This window comes from Mus caroli, unplaced genomic scaffold, assembly GCF_900094665.2.
Source record: "Mus caroli unplaced genomic scaffold, CAROLI_EIJ_v1.1 scaffold_6880_1, whole genome shotgun sequence".
Taxonomy (NCBI): Eukaryota; Metazoa; Chordata; class Mammalia; order Rodentia; family Muridae; genus Mus; species Mus caroli.
Genome location: NW_018389680.1, coordinates 12,830 through 29,134, shown reverse-complemented (window position 1 = coordinate 29,134; position 16,305 = coordinate 12,830). Strand labels below are relative to the sequence as shown.

The window sequence follows — 16,305 nt, the reverse complement described above, 5'->3', positions numbered from 1 at the left end:
ATTAGGTAATTCATTTTGATTAGCTGTCTTTGTTGTCATTGTGTATCTGTATAGTTGCACATATTAAGTATCTATAAAGACATTTTAATCAGTGCAAAGTTTTTTTAAAGTTAATTTTTTGAAAACTGCCTTTAGTATGTCACATGGATTTCAAAACTTATGCAATTAATTTCTTAGACAAAGCAAAATCCCAGAACAGCACAAATAAAAAAACAAGATAGCTGTTGTTATAGCTCATACCTATAATTTTGACATTGTGGAAGCTGAGACAGGAAAAAAATGCCACAAATTTGAGTCCACCTTGTGTTATAAGGTGGGTTCTTGGCCAACCTGGGCTAAGATAGCAAGACCCTGTCTAAAAATAGAGAGGTAAATTGGAGATATGGCTCAGTATTTAAGAGTACATAATGCTCTTGTAGGGTACCTGATGTCAGTTCCCAGTACACACATGGCAGCTCACAATCATCTGTTCCTCCATGTCCAGAGTTCCAATGCCCTCCTGACCTCCATGGCCACTACATATTTGTAGTGCACATAGTTGCACTCAGGAAAACACTTAGATACATAAAATAAAAATAAGTCTGTTTTTAAACCAAGGGAGTGATAAAAAGAGAAAGAAATTTGTGGGCAGGTACTGATGAGATAACCCATGATAGATTCTGGGACCAGCTATGCCTTTTGAGCCCCCTTATGAATGAAAATCTGTGTATGTGTGTGTATAATATATAATATATTATAATATTATAATATATATAATATTCTGATATATATATATATATATATCAGAATTTGATAAAATTCTTCTCAGTAAGAGACACCCTGAGCATGAGAGACCTTGTACATATCTACAGTGCTGAAGTATTTTTGGAATAAACCTGGTGAATTTTCTATTATGTTTAGAAATGAAGATGCTGAAGAATCTGCTTTTGGAGACACTTTCGGAAACAATGAGCCCCAGATCTATGTGGGATATCTGTGAGTATAGAAGGCAACTTCCTGTTCTTCAGGATGCCCTATGGAATGAGGCCTGCTTGGGTGATATTCTACTAGCTTTGATACTCCCAGTCATGTCTTTAACCTTAAAGATGCCTTGTAGATGCATTTCCTTGGGCAGGTGAAGGAGGATAGAGGAACCATATGACCCGGGTGATTCTTTCCCATTCTTGTTAGCGCCCATCTTTCTTTTGTCTCAGATGAGTTAACAGAGGGAGAAGGTAAGAGGGAAAGAGAACAGTGACTGCACTGCTGTCTTTCATCACATATACCACAGCTCAGGACTGTTAGCTTAGACTTGAAAGATAGAAAGTCTCAACAAACTCAAGATCTTAGGGGTACATTCCCCCATTCATGCTGGAACTTGAAAGTGTTCCCCATAGTACAAATAGCAGGGTGAGTCATCCAGTGTTCTGCAACATGGCACTTATAGATAGATGTCTAGCTACAGTTTCAGTAAAAGCAGGTGCTTTTACTGAAGGATGATGTTTATACTGGCAGTGCAGGATTTTTAGGTCTCTGTAGTTTTGGCCTACCCATTCTTGTTATTCTGGTCCAGTTTTCTTAGTTCTTATACTGTTGACTTTTAGAATCAGGTCATTTTTTTGCTATGGTGTCCCCATCTTATGAACTGTAGGGTATTCAGTTGTGTCCTTGACACTTTTGTTCCAGTTTTCATAATAAAAAATTCTTTGACATATTACCAATGTCCTTTAGGGGTAAGATAAGGTAAAATAGCCCTCAGACCATGGCCACTATTGGAGTTGGATCACAGGGTCATTTCCTCCATGGGGAGTTTACAGTCCATGAATTTGAGCTTTATTTTCCAGGCATGATAGTCCCAATGAGTATCTCCTTGTGCATGTGTTGCAACTGAGGAACCTTGCTGGGCTGGTGATGAAGGAAGACTGCAAAATGTAAGTTCCTGATATTGGAGAACTGGAGACTATAAACAGCTAGTGATGTCCTTCCTCTGGCTTTCCTCTGCATGATACAGCTCATTGCCTATTCTGCTCAGCAGACTAGGGAGCAGAAAAGCAGTTTGGGAGCCCGAATTTGCAATAAAAGAGTAGGAAATATTTATTGAAAGTACAGAGGATTTATATACTTTTTAAACAAGCTTAATTAATTGAGACATTTGATGTACTGTGTTGCTGTCAAGGAAGGGCCTATAACTGACAATATTGAGGATTACCCTGTGGTGCTAGTACAAGCCCATTCTACTCTATGATCCTATGACGTGTATTAAGAAGCCTGAGACTGGATTCAAGGAGTTCTTGGCTAAGGAGATGAATAGGAAATGTGAATTGGTGCCATTTGTCAGTTAGCTAGTTGGCCTCAGTGGCAAAATCGCTGCCATTCTGTGCTCTGTGACCCTAGGTGGATACTATTGGAGGGTCTCCCTAACATGGGTAACGGGCAATAATGGTCCATTCAAATCTAAGGTAGTCAACCCCATACATTTTTTTGTGAGCTAGCTTTGTAAACATGAGGATCCACATTGAGATTCAGCTCTCCTGGTGATACACACAGCAGTTGTCACAAGTATTTCAGGCCTCTCGACTATTTGCTAAGTTCCAAGCTAGGGGGCAGAAAGCACAGAAAACAGACTGTGCTTCTCTGCATGCTAGAACTGTGAGGAGAGGGCAGAAGAACTCTTGCTGTAATAGTGTCCAGCAGAACCCCAAAGCCCCAAGTCTTATCTTAGCCAGCCAGGCATACTCCATCCAATCTACAGAGACACATTAGTCCTTTGGACCTGGAGGGTGGGAACCATATTAGCTCATGCTGTCTACCAATATGTTTCCTTCCCTCGGTTCCTAGCCATATCCGCGTCTACTTGCCACCACTGGACTCTGGCACTCCCAACACCTACTGCTCCAAGTCTCTGGAATTCCAAGCTCCATTGGTGTTTAATGAAGTGTTTAGAATCCCTGTGCATTCCAGCATGTTGACATTGAAATCACTGCAGTTATATGTGTGTTCAGTGAATCCTCAGCTACAGGAAGAACTGCTGGTATGTGTAGCAATATGGCCTCTGCCCACGCATATGGTGCTCACCTTCCCCCATTTCCTTTTCCCCTTCTCCTTGATTTATGACTCCATCTTCTTTCTCTCTTCCTCTATATTTTCTTTGTTCCTAATTTTATCTTTAATTTCTTGTTTATGCTTATTCATTTATGGTTTATATATGTGTGTGTTTGTTGTATATATGCATATATATGTATATATATATATATATATACATACATACATATATACAAACATGAATGCTGGAGAAAGGGAGATATGTTGGTTCTGTCAGTCAAATTTGATATCTTAAAGGACAATATTTATGGAAGAAAACCATTAAAAACTGGTTCTGACTTTTACTTTTAACACCCCTGCAGGGCATTGCTCAGATAAACTTGGCCGACTGTGACAGTTCAAGTGAAATGCAGCTACGCTGGTATCCTGTGCAGGTCTTTGCCAGCCCTGAGCCACCTAAGCCAAAAGAGCCTGTACGAGTTATAGAGAGTGCCATACGGGAAACCACGAATGCCAGCTCTGGAAAGACGGTACATGGCCCTGGCTCAAGGAGCCAATCTTCTATGGCTATTTTCTTTACTTTGAGACTGGCTTTACTCCAGGTACTCATTTCTAAGAAGATTTCTTGTAGATTTCAAGTCAGCATGGGTTATCAGTGAAGGAGTTTCAGGGGAAGGAATTAGATGGGAACATAGCAATATAGCCATCCACTTCCTAAAAATGAATTTTAATGCAAACATATTCATGATCAATACTTTTTTGTATAAATATGTGGACACAGAGCTATAGGCCCAGGGTGAACAGTGTGGTACTGTGAATGGTAGAATCTGTTCTCCTGTGTGGCCAAGAGGTTAAGCTCGTTCTCAGAAGCATCCTTTCCTCCTTCAGGATGCAGTGACAGTGCTGCTGGCCAGAACCACAGCACAGCTACGAGCTGTGGAGAGAGAGCTGGCAGAGGAGCGTGTGAAGCTGGAATATACAGAGGAAGAGATCCTGGAGATGGAGCGTAAGGAAGAACAAGGCGAGGCTGTGTCTGAGAGGTGAGTGCCTAGTTCTCTGCCCTCTTAAGGCTGCATAAAGAAGCAGAACTCGGTACAATATCTTAGGGAGGTGAATTGAAGTTACTGCAGACAGGCTAGCCTGCTCAGTGCCAGTCAGCATGGCTCTCAGGGGATTATTTCTGCATGCAAATCAATTCCCTCCTCCTTGCTTCTCTAGAACATGCTGGGTAGTGCTACCATGCCATTGCTCAGGAGCCCTATTCTGGTGGGAAATATCATGGTGATACTTACAAGAGAAATACCCTGACTTCTTGCCCAGTCCTCTTCCTTTAATCCAGTATTTTTTTTTCAGTACTCCTCTGAACATTTTGATATATGGAGATGGATGCTTAGTGCTTAGCCTAAGGTGGCTTTGGAGTTCTTTGGCCTTAGCCTTTTGAGTGCTAACATTATAGGCATATGCTATCATATATGACTCAAAGTTCCCTTCAGGTTTGTGTGTATATGTGTGTGTGTGTTGTGTTTGTTTCATTTCTCTTAGGATACTGAGAATTAAACCTGTGGCTTTGTGCATTCTGGGCAGGCATTCTGCCATTGAGCAATACTCCTGAGCTATACTCTTACTGTTGTTGTTGTTGTTGTTAAAACCCACCTTACAGAAATTTAATCTATCTGCATTTACACTATACAACTCATTAGTTTGGGGTATAATAATAGTATGCCAATAGTATTACCAACATCAGCTGTGGAGAATTTTCAGTAAACAAAAAGACCCCCGTGTATACAAGCAGTCACTCCCATTCCTCCTTCCCTCTGACCACATTCAACCACAAGTCCATTTTGTAGGCTTACATCCTTCTGGACACAGTCCTCAATGGAAACATATAATCACATAACCAAGCAGCATCTCTAGCTACTGCTGCTTGAAGTGGTCCATCAGCGACTCCTTGCCAATAGAGGCCTATGGGAAATGGATGACTAGTTCAGGTGAATGAGCAGTTCTGGTGATGTGGCTTGTCTGATCCTCTAGGGGGGGCATTTACATGTTGAATCTCTTCCACAGGTTTTCAAAATGAGTATTGTCTTGTGAATCTTACTGTTTCTTCCCATGACTTTTCCTGAATTTAGTTTAGACAGAAATGTGTTTTTGGAGCACATGGCAGAGGGATAAGGCATGCTATGCTGTTCATGGTAAGATAGCAAGATGGGAGGAGTTTTCTAATAGAGTTTTTGTACCTTAAGTGGCTCATATTGGGTGATAGGGAAGATAAAACTATTAATGAAAGACCTTGAAGTAATGTTGTCCTTAGAAAACAGAAATACTCCTACTTTATGAGAACAGCAGCTGTCTTCAGTCATTGAAATAAAACAGGTTTTACTTGCTCTTTCTGCTACTCTGCTCTGAAAACAGCCATGAGAGGTATCATCTCTGATGAGTTTTTCATGGTCTGTTTCAATATTTACTTTTAGGAGTTGGCAGGCTGACTCGGTTGATAGTGGCTGTAGTAACTGCACCCAGACCAGCCCCCAATACCCAAACTCCTGTTACATTGGTGTGGACTCTATCCATGGGCATGTGGTTACTGGCCAGGCAGATTCTTACAATCCTGAGAAACTTCAGCCCCTGCCTCTTAAGGTAAGTGAAAAGTGTCAATAGAGCCTTTGAATATCTAGTACCTGGCTGGTCCTAGAAGGAGAAAGGATGTGTTCCCATACCTATTATGGGAAGTGTAAGGACAGGGTAGATGAGTGGCAGGTATACTGTAGGAAGCTATCCTGATGTGCTCACCTATAGGAGTAGAACATACACTCACTAATAGCCATGCCTTGTGGGTGTTAGAGGGTATGGAGATGTGTGGCATTTAAAGGTAATATGTAAGCAATGTTCCTGTATTATCAAGTGCTGAGATGTGTAGCATTGCCTAAGATGTGAAAGGGCTTAATGTGGACTCAGCATGTCCTACAGAAATGTCCATCATCTGTAGATTATGAGAAAAGTACAGCTCTGACTTTAAAAAATGGAACCTTTTACACCATTCTGTGGTGATCCCTTCCCATCTTCAGGAACAAAAAAGTTTTGACCAGTTGACACTATATCTATATCTCACTGAAATGTTATCATTCTAACTATTCAGTATACCACAATCTGCTGCCACCATGGTCCTGAAGCAGCATCTATGAACTCTTCCCCCAGGCAGCTTCTTAGTCTTCTGCTTATATAGCAGATTAGAGCACTTGCTTCACATGAGTCCTCCCAGAATTGCTGCTGTTCTACTGTTTACAAGCTTGAAAAGTAGCAGCTACCAAGAGAAGAGCTTGTTCACATTAAATGTACCATTTGTGCTCTGAAGAAGTCAGTAACAATGAGCCTACTACTTAGGTTGACAAGGAAACCACCACAGAAGACCTTTACCTGGAGGAAGCTGTGGGAGTTCGAAAGGAATGGCCTAGCCGCCGTGCCCGTGGCTCTCCTTTTGTCCGCAGTAGCACTATTGTGCGCTCGCAGACCTTCTCACCAGGGGCGAGAAGCCAGTATGTTTGCAGAGTGAGTTGAAACACCTTTACTCTTGTGTGCAACACTTTCTTCTTTCTCTTTTGTTGTGCTCTCAGTTTTACTATCTCTGATAAAAATATGTATGTTCTCAGAAGCCATTCTAGTGAATAAATGACCACCATATGTGAGTGGAGATAAAATGAGTGCTAGGCACTCAGCTTGCCACCTGGTTCTGAGCCTGTTGAGTTCTGGATTTCTTCTAAATTTTACCTCCTACAGATTTTTACTGTTCTATGTGCCCCATCTCATGATCAGGAGGCAGGGTGAATATTTTGACAAACCAACACATCAAAATGGAGATTGTCTTGAGTTGGATAGAAATCTGTAGATTGCACTAGCATCTTATCTTCATCCCCTTATTTGCATCCTGTAGGCTCTAAGGAATACATTCCAGTTTGCCTACATGGACACATATGCTTTGGGGAGTGATGGGGATACATAGTCAAATTCCATTGAAAGGCTTCACTAAACATTGACATCCAGGTCCCACTTGTCACTGGTCACAGATGGGACCTGGGAATTAGAACTTCTGGTAATTCTAATGTGCTAATGAGACTGAGAACCCATAGGTATGTGGCTTGGAAATCCAAACCACTGTAGTCATTGAAGGGAGGGCAGGGAATTTGAGCTGATCAGGCAGGACCAGGGTGACATTAACACCAATGACCTAGACAGTGAAGTGGTTTGGAAGGGAAAATGGTCATGATGCCGATGTGGGTGGTTGGACATACTCATCTGAATCCTGTTCTCATGGTCCCTCTTTAGCCTATGCTCTGGCAGACCCATCACGGACAGATTCAGATGCTCGTTGACAATAGGGTGGTCGTAGGACAGACTTTGCTGCTTAGAAGAAGATTGGCAGCTGCTTGGTTGAGCTCTGTGCCCCAGCATAAAAGACTGCATTTATTAGTAATGGTGTTAGAAGCCTTGCTGTTTATGTGCATGTTGGTATGACCACAGGGCAAGTAAGCTTCTATGCCACTTGTGTTCCTGAATATCTCCTGTAAACTGGTACAGAAAATAAGGCTGGGAAGGCACGACTTGGGCACTCACACAGTCAACCATTGATCCACCACCACATGAAATCCGTAGGGGCTCCATAAAGAAGTGTTCTTTATTTTCCTCTTTAAAACCACACCTTTCCCTTGACTGGCACAGCAGGGCTTGGTGAATGTTGGCTTGTCCTTCTACCCGGAATGACTCTCTTTTTCCAAAAAGCCATTTTACTAAAACCAGAAATAAATAGCTAATATGAATGATTGCTAAATAGTGGAACATGCTGAAGACAGGACCTGCTTTCATAAGCACACTTAATATCAAATTGTAGTTGCTATGGATAGCACACAATTATGATTGACTTGATCAGTTTAGAAAGTCCATGTGGTTAAGTTGATGAGCATAAAGAAAGACCAGTTTGGCAGCTTTGTTTGTTTTGGTTTTGACTTTTTTTCTCTTAAAACTGTTCTGTATGTCCAAAGACCTGGTGAAAGCATCAACAAAAAGTTTCAATGTGTTTTAAATGCCTGGGAAAAATCAATCCTATTTGGATTCACAGAGATTGAATTGGGAATGTCTAACAAATTGTTTCTGGGTATTCTTTTTGGTACAGCTTTATCGTAGTGACAGTGACAGTTCAACACTGCCCAGGAAGTCCCATTTTATACGAAATACATTAGAAAGACGAACTCTTCGCTATAAACAGGTGTGTGCTACAGAAATTAATATGGAATCTATAACAGCTTGGTTTTTCTTTATAAAGATATTATTTTAGGAAATGCTTAAGGACACATTAATTAAAAGACTTTTATTTCCTTGTAACTTCTTTAGAAAGTGCAATAGTGCCATAATTCTACTAGCATTTCTTAAGATGATTTTATATCATATGTGATCATTATATTCTTATATGTATTAAATGTATAATCGTTTCTACATGATTTGCAGACTGGGGGATCCAAGAAAGCATGTACTTAGACTGCGGAAGTGGTGTCTAAACAGCAGCAGTAGGAACATTTTAATTGAGTCAGTGTTTTTTATTGTCCTTGACCCATTGGATGCCAGAAACTCCAGTTCCTGCTGTTACATATTTAGCACCCCCCAATTTTAAACACTTTAGTGTGTTGCCAGTCATGCTTTTCAGATGCCAGTAAAAAAATAAAATTTAAAAACAAACAAACAAAAGCAAAGCACAGTTTGCTATCTTAGACATATATTATCAAATGGTATGTCTACAAGAGTGTGTTCATGTTTGATCTGTCACCCTCATATGAAGGCCTATTGCTTTATACTCTGACAATTATACTTGTAGGCCATGATTAAAGAAGAAAGTTTGCTGTTTTTAATTTGATGTTGAAGTAGAGATTTGATCTTGCCAGAATCTGGTGTTTTTAAATATGGGTATGGGATAGGTCAGGCTTAGAGAAATACTTGTCCCACAGCCATCTCCTGTTAATTGTGGAAGAATCTTCCAGAAGATGGAGCCTGTGCCAGCCCAAGCTGGTTGCTTTCTATAGTCTTGCAGGTCGTCCCTGGCCGAGCTGATGGCCCGCACCTCTCTTGACCTGGAGCTGGACCTCCAGGCCTCAAGGACTAGGCAGAGGCAGCTGAATGAGGAGATTGGCACCCTCAGGGAGCTGAGGCAGCGGCTGGAAGATGCCCAGCTGCGGGGCCAGACTGACCTCCCACACTGGGTGCTCCGAGATGAGCGGTTCCGCAGCCTACTGAAGGAAGCAGAGAGGCAGGTAAGGAAGTCAAGGGCCTGCTCTGAACTCCCTCTAGAATTCCCTAGCTATTGCTTATCCATGATTGCCACCCTGATCTCTAGTTATGAGTGGCCCTATAAGGATATAGTAATAGAAAGGACCCTGACATTTGTTTTATGAAATTTTCCCCTACTATGCACATTTGTGGTGGGACCAGTAGATGCCAAAAGGTTCTTCAGGGAGACTGAAGGGCACCAAAGTCCTCCTTCCCTTGTGTGGAGAATGCCCTGAGACCAGGCCTGGCTCCAGCCACCATAGCCAAGTCTGTAGAGATTTCCTGTGTGGACAGAGATAGGGCAAGTCTGCCTTTTGGATCTCTGTGGCTGATTTTAAATCTTCTGGATGCCAGGGATGGGAGCAAACTCATTCATTCTTTCTAAGTAGCAGTAAAAAGTCTTGCTCATCAAATGTTTCTTTCACAGACAAGACAGACCAAACTTGACTACCATCAGGAACAAGTAGCTGAGAAGATGCTGAAGAAGGCGTCCAAAGAGATCTACCAGCTGCGAGGACAGAACCACAAGGAGCCAATCCAAGTACAGACCTTTAGGTAGGTATGGAGAGGGGATGGAGCCTGTGCCCAACATTATTGCTTACTGCTTTCCTATCACCATGGTACCTGGGTTAATATAAAAATACAGTTACCAGGAATCTACTGTAAACAGTATCTCTAGCCACTAATAAGATTTTGATGTTTTTGTCTGATGTTTATATTTTTCATGCCTCCTGTAATCATAATATAGAAGTTTGTTGTTTAAAAATTAAAATATCCCACAGTGCTACATGCTTTCTTAGCTTATTTGAACATAATGTTTTATCTATAATTTACCCATTTGTTTTACTTTGTAACCTGATGCTACTTTCTAAATATTTGCTACTATAGGTAACTAATTTACATACATACATACATACATACATACATCCTTGTCACATTTCCTTTTCTTTTCTAAAGATTTATTTATTTTTTATTTTTATGAGTACACTGTAGTTGTCTTCACCATGTGGTTGCTGGGATTTGAACTCAGGACCTCAGGACCTCTTAACTGCTGAGCCATCTCTCCAGCCCCCACATTTCCTTTTAAATTAACTTTCAATTGAAGCCAAATCTGCAAACTGCAAAGCATGTGTATCATATAGTTGAGCTATCATAGACTTGCTGTCACAGGAAAGAAGCATTTATCATCATTATCATCTACTTTCCTACATTAGAATCACTATTGCATAGAGTAGGTCTACCTACACAAGCTGGTAAAGCTTTTGGGGGAGAATTAATTGCATGGTTATATCTATATTTTCTGTGCCTGTGAAAAATTACAGTAGAATTTAGAAAGCATAAAATTAGTGCATTTAAAACAAACTTGTCAATAACATTTGTTGTATCAATAATGTCATGCTGCTACTCCCTCCATTTGGTTTTCAAATACTGCCATCATCTCCAAAGGAAAGTATCTCATACCCACTTGATGCTCAAGCCCACCCCCTTCCTGAGTTCTGCCAACCAGCAGTCTGTGTACCCCCTCTCTCTCTGCATTTGCCTCCTGCCTATTTCCTATTAATGGAATCATACACCATGTAGTTTTCTGTGTCTTCCTCATTGCATTTAGCATCAGGCTTCTGAAGGTCATCCACATTGTAGCATCTACCTGTGTCAATTCTTTTTATTGCTAAATATCATGTTTGACTTTCACCCTTAATATTTTGAAATCTTTAATATTCATATCCTTGTTATAATTAGCATTAAATGGTATAACATTCTTCCTTCAGTTATGATTTAGAACTCATTCATTCACACTTACTTCTTAATAAAACAAATATTTTCTGTGTACCTACTATGTACAAGTGAGTATTTTAGCAACCATAGATAAGCACAGCACAGGGCTTCATGCAAACAGTTGTCACTGGCAATTTTCATTCAGCTCCTCCAAATAGCCTAGACATTTACTTTCCTCCTGAGCTGCATCCATAGCCCTTTCAGATCTACTTCTAACATATAATTCTTTCTAATTCTAGGGAGAAGATAGCATTTTTTACAAGACCAAGGATTAACATACCTCCTCTCCCAGCTGATGATGTTTGATGTAGTGCATTGTGCACATGAAGTATTTATCTGCCTGTTTTATTTTCATGAAGTTCTTAGATTAGCTAAATTTGTCTTTAAAATATTTGTGCAAAGCTATTAATATACACATTTTGTAAAAAAAACATATATCTATACATATATATTTTATAATAGTGACGGCAACAAGGCTTGGTTTTTCCTTGTTGTGAAATCGACATCTCTGAAGACAGGTTATTTTATAAAAGATCAACTATCATGTTAAGAGTGTATAGTTTTTACACTGTTTTATTTGACTTAAAGGCTGGAAGACAGAAACGAAGTGAGTTCAGGCAAATTCACTGTATTGTAATTTATTTATAGTACTTTTTTCCTTGAAGGAAAATACTGACTTTAAGGTATATTTTAAGACTGAAATTTTGTTCTTCAGTATTTGTCATGCAGTAGAGTGGAACTTGGGGCCGGTTGTATTTCTAACACCTAAAACGCAAACACTATGTGCTGAGTTTGTCCTGTTTATCAGTTTCTCATAGGTGCATCTATCATGTATATTGTACACTTTCACTCTCTGTTTGTTATGTTAAAATATCAACTGCAGTGCTTCAGTCATACTCTGCAAGCTGTGTATGCATTGTTGGGCTCAGTGCTCTGGGCACTGACAACTCCTCATTGCTATCTTGTCATCTAATGCATCTTTCTGTGCTTACCACAAGTCTGAAGCTGGCAACAGAGCATCCGGCATCCCAGATTTCAACCTGCCTGTCCACTGGTGAATGTTGGCTGTTCACACTGCTTACAGTTGTCAAAGCATGTGCAGCTACCTTTGCCACCTCTGGCTGATCTGACAGACGTAGGGTTGGAGTGCTCTCCTGCTACCCTACTGATTTATGAAAGAAAGTGAAAAGAGTGGATACAGCAGATACTAAGGGCACAGACATAACCTTTGAAGGTGCTTTTTGTGTGTGGAGAGAAGGGCATGTGGGTAACATGGCTTACCTAGCAAGTCATTGCAGGGGAATATTTGAGATAAATCAGAACGCTAACCAATATTCCTCATAGAATCTTCAAACTAGCTCATGAGGGAGAAAATTAATGGAATAAAAATATGCCATGATTCTTTTAAATGCCAAACAATTTAGTTTGCCTAGCACACATTTATTCTACATAAATGTGCTTTCCTTTCTGAGGCCTTGAATGAATACATGAAGTAATCACAAGAAATATAAAAGAAAACAGAACTCTCTTCCTAGATCTTTCTTCCCCTTCTTGGAAATATCCCTTGTAATCAGGTCTCCTTTCTCACCAGTCTGTAACCTCTTCCCTTGTATAACCCCCTTTCATTTTTGGATTTATTAAAAATGAATTTTGTTAAAAGCATTTCATTGACATGTGACCAATCACAGACAATGGAATTTGTCAGTGGTGGTAAGACTGAAAACCTTCTTTTTTACAGTTGTCATCTCTTGCTATGCATTCCTGCTTCTAGCCTTGCTTTTTTGCTCCCACCCCCAAGGTGCCAATCCTTAGAACCAACTGTGGCTGACACTGCCTCACAGAGACAGCTCTTCCCAGGCCATTCTCTACCTGGAATGAGGTAGCTTTTCTGCCAACCCAAATTAGGGAGCAGCTGAGGAAAACGAACTATGCCAATACAAAAAAAAACTCCCAGGCATATTTTTTTTTTCAGAAACATCACTGCCTACCTTATAGCAGTTTATGTGGGGAGTGTTGTCTTCTTACTCTTGCCCCCCACAGCAGACACATGCAGTCCCTGCTTCAGGATGAGCCTGAGGAGGAGCGCCTAAGTTTGATACCTTTCCATCATAATCTGTCCCTGCCAGCTGGCTTTGCCACATGTAGAAGGTGAATTGTGTGCAGGTGTGCTGCATTGCATGGACGGTTTGCTGCCATAGGAGACATGGTACCCAACACCCTCACTTGCTCTCTTCTGGCAGCTGCCAACCTCTTAAAATTACCATGCCAGGAATATATTGCCTACTTTAGACAAAAGAAGGTGTATGGACATTAGGGAGCTGGAGGGAGTTTCCATCTGCTGTGTGAGTTTGTGTATGTGCTTCACCTGGTGAGAAAGAAAACCACTGTCTCTGAGCAGCTCTGGTCAGGCAACAACCTGAATTTTGCCACCAAGGTCTCTGAAACAGCACCGAGTGTAAAAGGGATTTTTTTTTTTTTTTTGCTTTATCTAATCATTGCCTTGTCAGACTTTGGTGATTATTGCTGAACTACGTAACCTTCTGTTGTGGGAATAAGTTATAATCAGTATTCATCTCTTTCTTTTGTCACTGTTCTCTCTGATTGTGTAATTGTATCCTTTGAAAGTATTTCTTCTATAAAATTAAACTAACCTGCCTTAAGAACAAATGGAAATGTGTGGTTTGTTTCTTTAAGTGATATGTAACTTAAGGGAGACTTTTAAATAAACAAAAATGGTGCAGGAAATGTGGCTCAGTGGCTGAGTATGTATTTCACATGTACAAGGATGTGAGTTCACTCTCAACAGCAACATATAAATAAAATAGGCACATTGTATTAGTCAGGATTCTCTATAGAAACAAAACTTATAGAATGAATCTACATACATGTAGAAGGGGAATTTAATAGAATGGCTTACAGGCTGTGGTCTAGCTAGTCCAACAATGGCTACCTATGAATAGAATTATCAGGAATTTATTCCACAAGACTGGGTGGCTCAGCTGGTCTTCAGCATATGTTGGAATCCTGAAGAAGTAAGCTCTAATTAATGCCAGTGAAGGAATGGATTTGCCAGTGAGAGCAAGAGCAAGCAGGAAAAGAGATCAGGCTTCTTTTTTTCCATGTCCTCTATATAGGCTGCCCGAAGAAGGTGCAGCCCAGATTAAAGGTGTATCTTCCCACCTCAGAAGATCCAGATTAAGGGTTTATCTTCCCACCTCAAAGATCCTGATTAGAAGTGTGTCTTCCCACTTCAAATGGTTTAATTTAAAAAAAAAGTCTCCCACAAGTGTGCACAGTCATTTGGGTTTTAGTTCATTGTAGATGTAGTCAAGTTGACAACCAAAAAATAGAGCTATAAGAGGAGAGATTAGTACAATGAAATGCACACTTCATACCCACCTGGCTTCCACACAAGCCATTAGTGTTTCCCCAATTCTCAATCTTCTGGTTTGGAGTAAGCTCCATACACCTCTTTTTCATTTTAAAATATTTCATCAAATATTGTTAATAGGAAAATAACATGCATAATGATTTTATTATTACTTGGCATCTAATTGTTCCTTCATGTTAAAACACTGAGGACAAATGTAAATCTACAACCCAAATAAGCCAGTGCAAAGAAAACACAACTCAAGAATACAAGCTGCATGCCTGGATTAGGCAGACCTACCACCACACTACTATATTTCCCTCCCCCCCCCCGCTATGAAATCTCTTAAAACTTGTGGTTTCTCCAGGCCATGTGCTTCTGCTCCATTTTCCTTCCACCTCCTCAGAGAGCTTAGCCTCTTTTTCCCTCTCCTTCTCCATAAAACTTTTCAGCTCCACCTTTCCTTCCACTTCGCAGTCACCGTTTCTAGCCTTTATTTTACCAGCTAAATGAGAAGAAGGTTCCCAAGAAGTCACCTGAGTAAGTGATTCACTCTTTGTCCTAGGCAGCCCCTCTTGGGAAAGCGGAATTAGCATCAAATTACAAACAGCACCAGGGCAATCCACAACTTTTCCCCTTTTTTGTCCAACTAAAAGGTCCTTTTCCCTCGGATATAAATTGAGTACAACTATTACCAGTCTACTGTTTATAAAGTATAAGATACACTTAACACCCAGTTCATCAATTTTGTCAGTTAAATAAAGCACTCTGCCATCTATCCTAATTTAAAAGACATAATTCTACACCCGACTTCTGTCCTGGTTTTAGATAGTCTGCCATCTGAAAACCATCCTCTCAAATCTCTCTCATCTTTCTCAATGCTAAACAGCTTGGGTTGGCTATGAGACGACCACTCTTCAACCCCGTTAGAAATCCAAGAACGACTAATATTACCTGAAAATATAAGAAGCACAAAACATCGCTTCCAGAACTAAGCCAATTTATAGAGACCACTGATTGCTTGGGCAGTCCCTTATTCTTCAAAATACTGGAGCATCAGTCTTCAGCCTTCTGGCTCGGGATTGTCGGGCGGACCTTTGTAACGCAGAATTTGGAAGGGCTGCTTACCCTGCTGTGGCAGATGATCAGTCCACTCTTCCACATAGTGTGTCCTTTTTCTGGACAGTATTTTGTCTGTAGATGAATTGAGGCAATTCTTGCCTAGTGGCTGTCTCGCCACAACTGGAGCAACTCCATAGATGCTCAATTTCTTCTTTGAATCCAAGAAAGGGGTGCTGTGAGGAGCAGACAGGTCTCTAGTCAAATGATGTTGATTGTGTTAGTCTCTGATGCCAAGGTCTTCAGGAGGTCTCCATTTATCATATCTGATTTTTTTTTCAACTTGGAAGCTCTGTTTAACTCTGAACAGAATTAAAATAGAATCAATCCATTCATTCATTTTTATGCATATGACTTTTTTGTTAATACCTTTCTTGAAATAGAATTCAAACAACATAGAATGTACTCATTTAAAGCACATGACTCAAGAGTTTTTTCATATGTTTAGAGTTGTGCAAGTATTACCATGATTAATTTGGATATTTGATCACTCCCAAAGAAACCTACGCATCTATCAGCAGCCACCCTTCATTCTTCCCTCCTACTCTACTTACTTTCCCTATGTATTTTCCACTAGGACATTTCATCTGGAGGGACTCATATAATATGCATCATTTTTTTAAATTTTTAATATTTTTTATTACATATTTTCCTCAATTACATTTCCAATGCTATCCCAAAAGTCCCCCATAGCGCCCCCCACTTCCCTA

General features: G+C 40.4%; 1 protein-coding gene across 1 annotated transcript in view; it reads left to right on the top strand.

The window, feature by feature from the left end:
* Positions 1–11,537, top strand: part of Wwc3 (WWC family member 3) — a 66,931-nt gene extending 55,394 nt beyond the window's left edge. The window contains exons 12-22 of the mRNA XM_021154644.2: positions 901–975; positions 1,824–1,910; positions 2,818–3,010; positions 3,384–3,551; positions 3,910–4,061; positions 5,493–5,658; positions 6,403–6,567; positions 8,186–8,278; positions 9,087–9,314; positions 9,758–9,885; positions 11,346–11,537. Coding sequence (XP_021010303.1) covers positions 901–975; positions 1,824–1,910; positions 2,818–3,010; positions 3,384–3,551; positions 3,910–4,061; positions 5,493–5,658; positions 6,403–6,567; positions 8,186–8,278; positions 9,087–9,314; positions 9,758–9,885; positions 11,346–11,412 — 1,522 coding nt within the window. The 3' untranslated portion in view covers positions 11,413–11,537. The remainder of the gene's footprint in view (positions 1–900; positions 976–1,823; positions 1,911–2,817; positions 3,011–3,383; positions 3,552–3,909; positions 4,062–5,492; positions 5,659–6,402; positions 6,568–8,185; positions 8,279–9,086; positions 9,315–9,757; positions 9,886–11,345) is intronic.
* Positions 11,538–16,305: the final 4,768 nt, after the last annotated feature.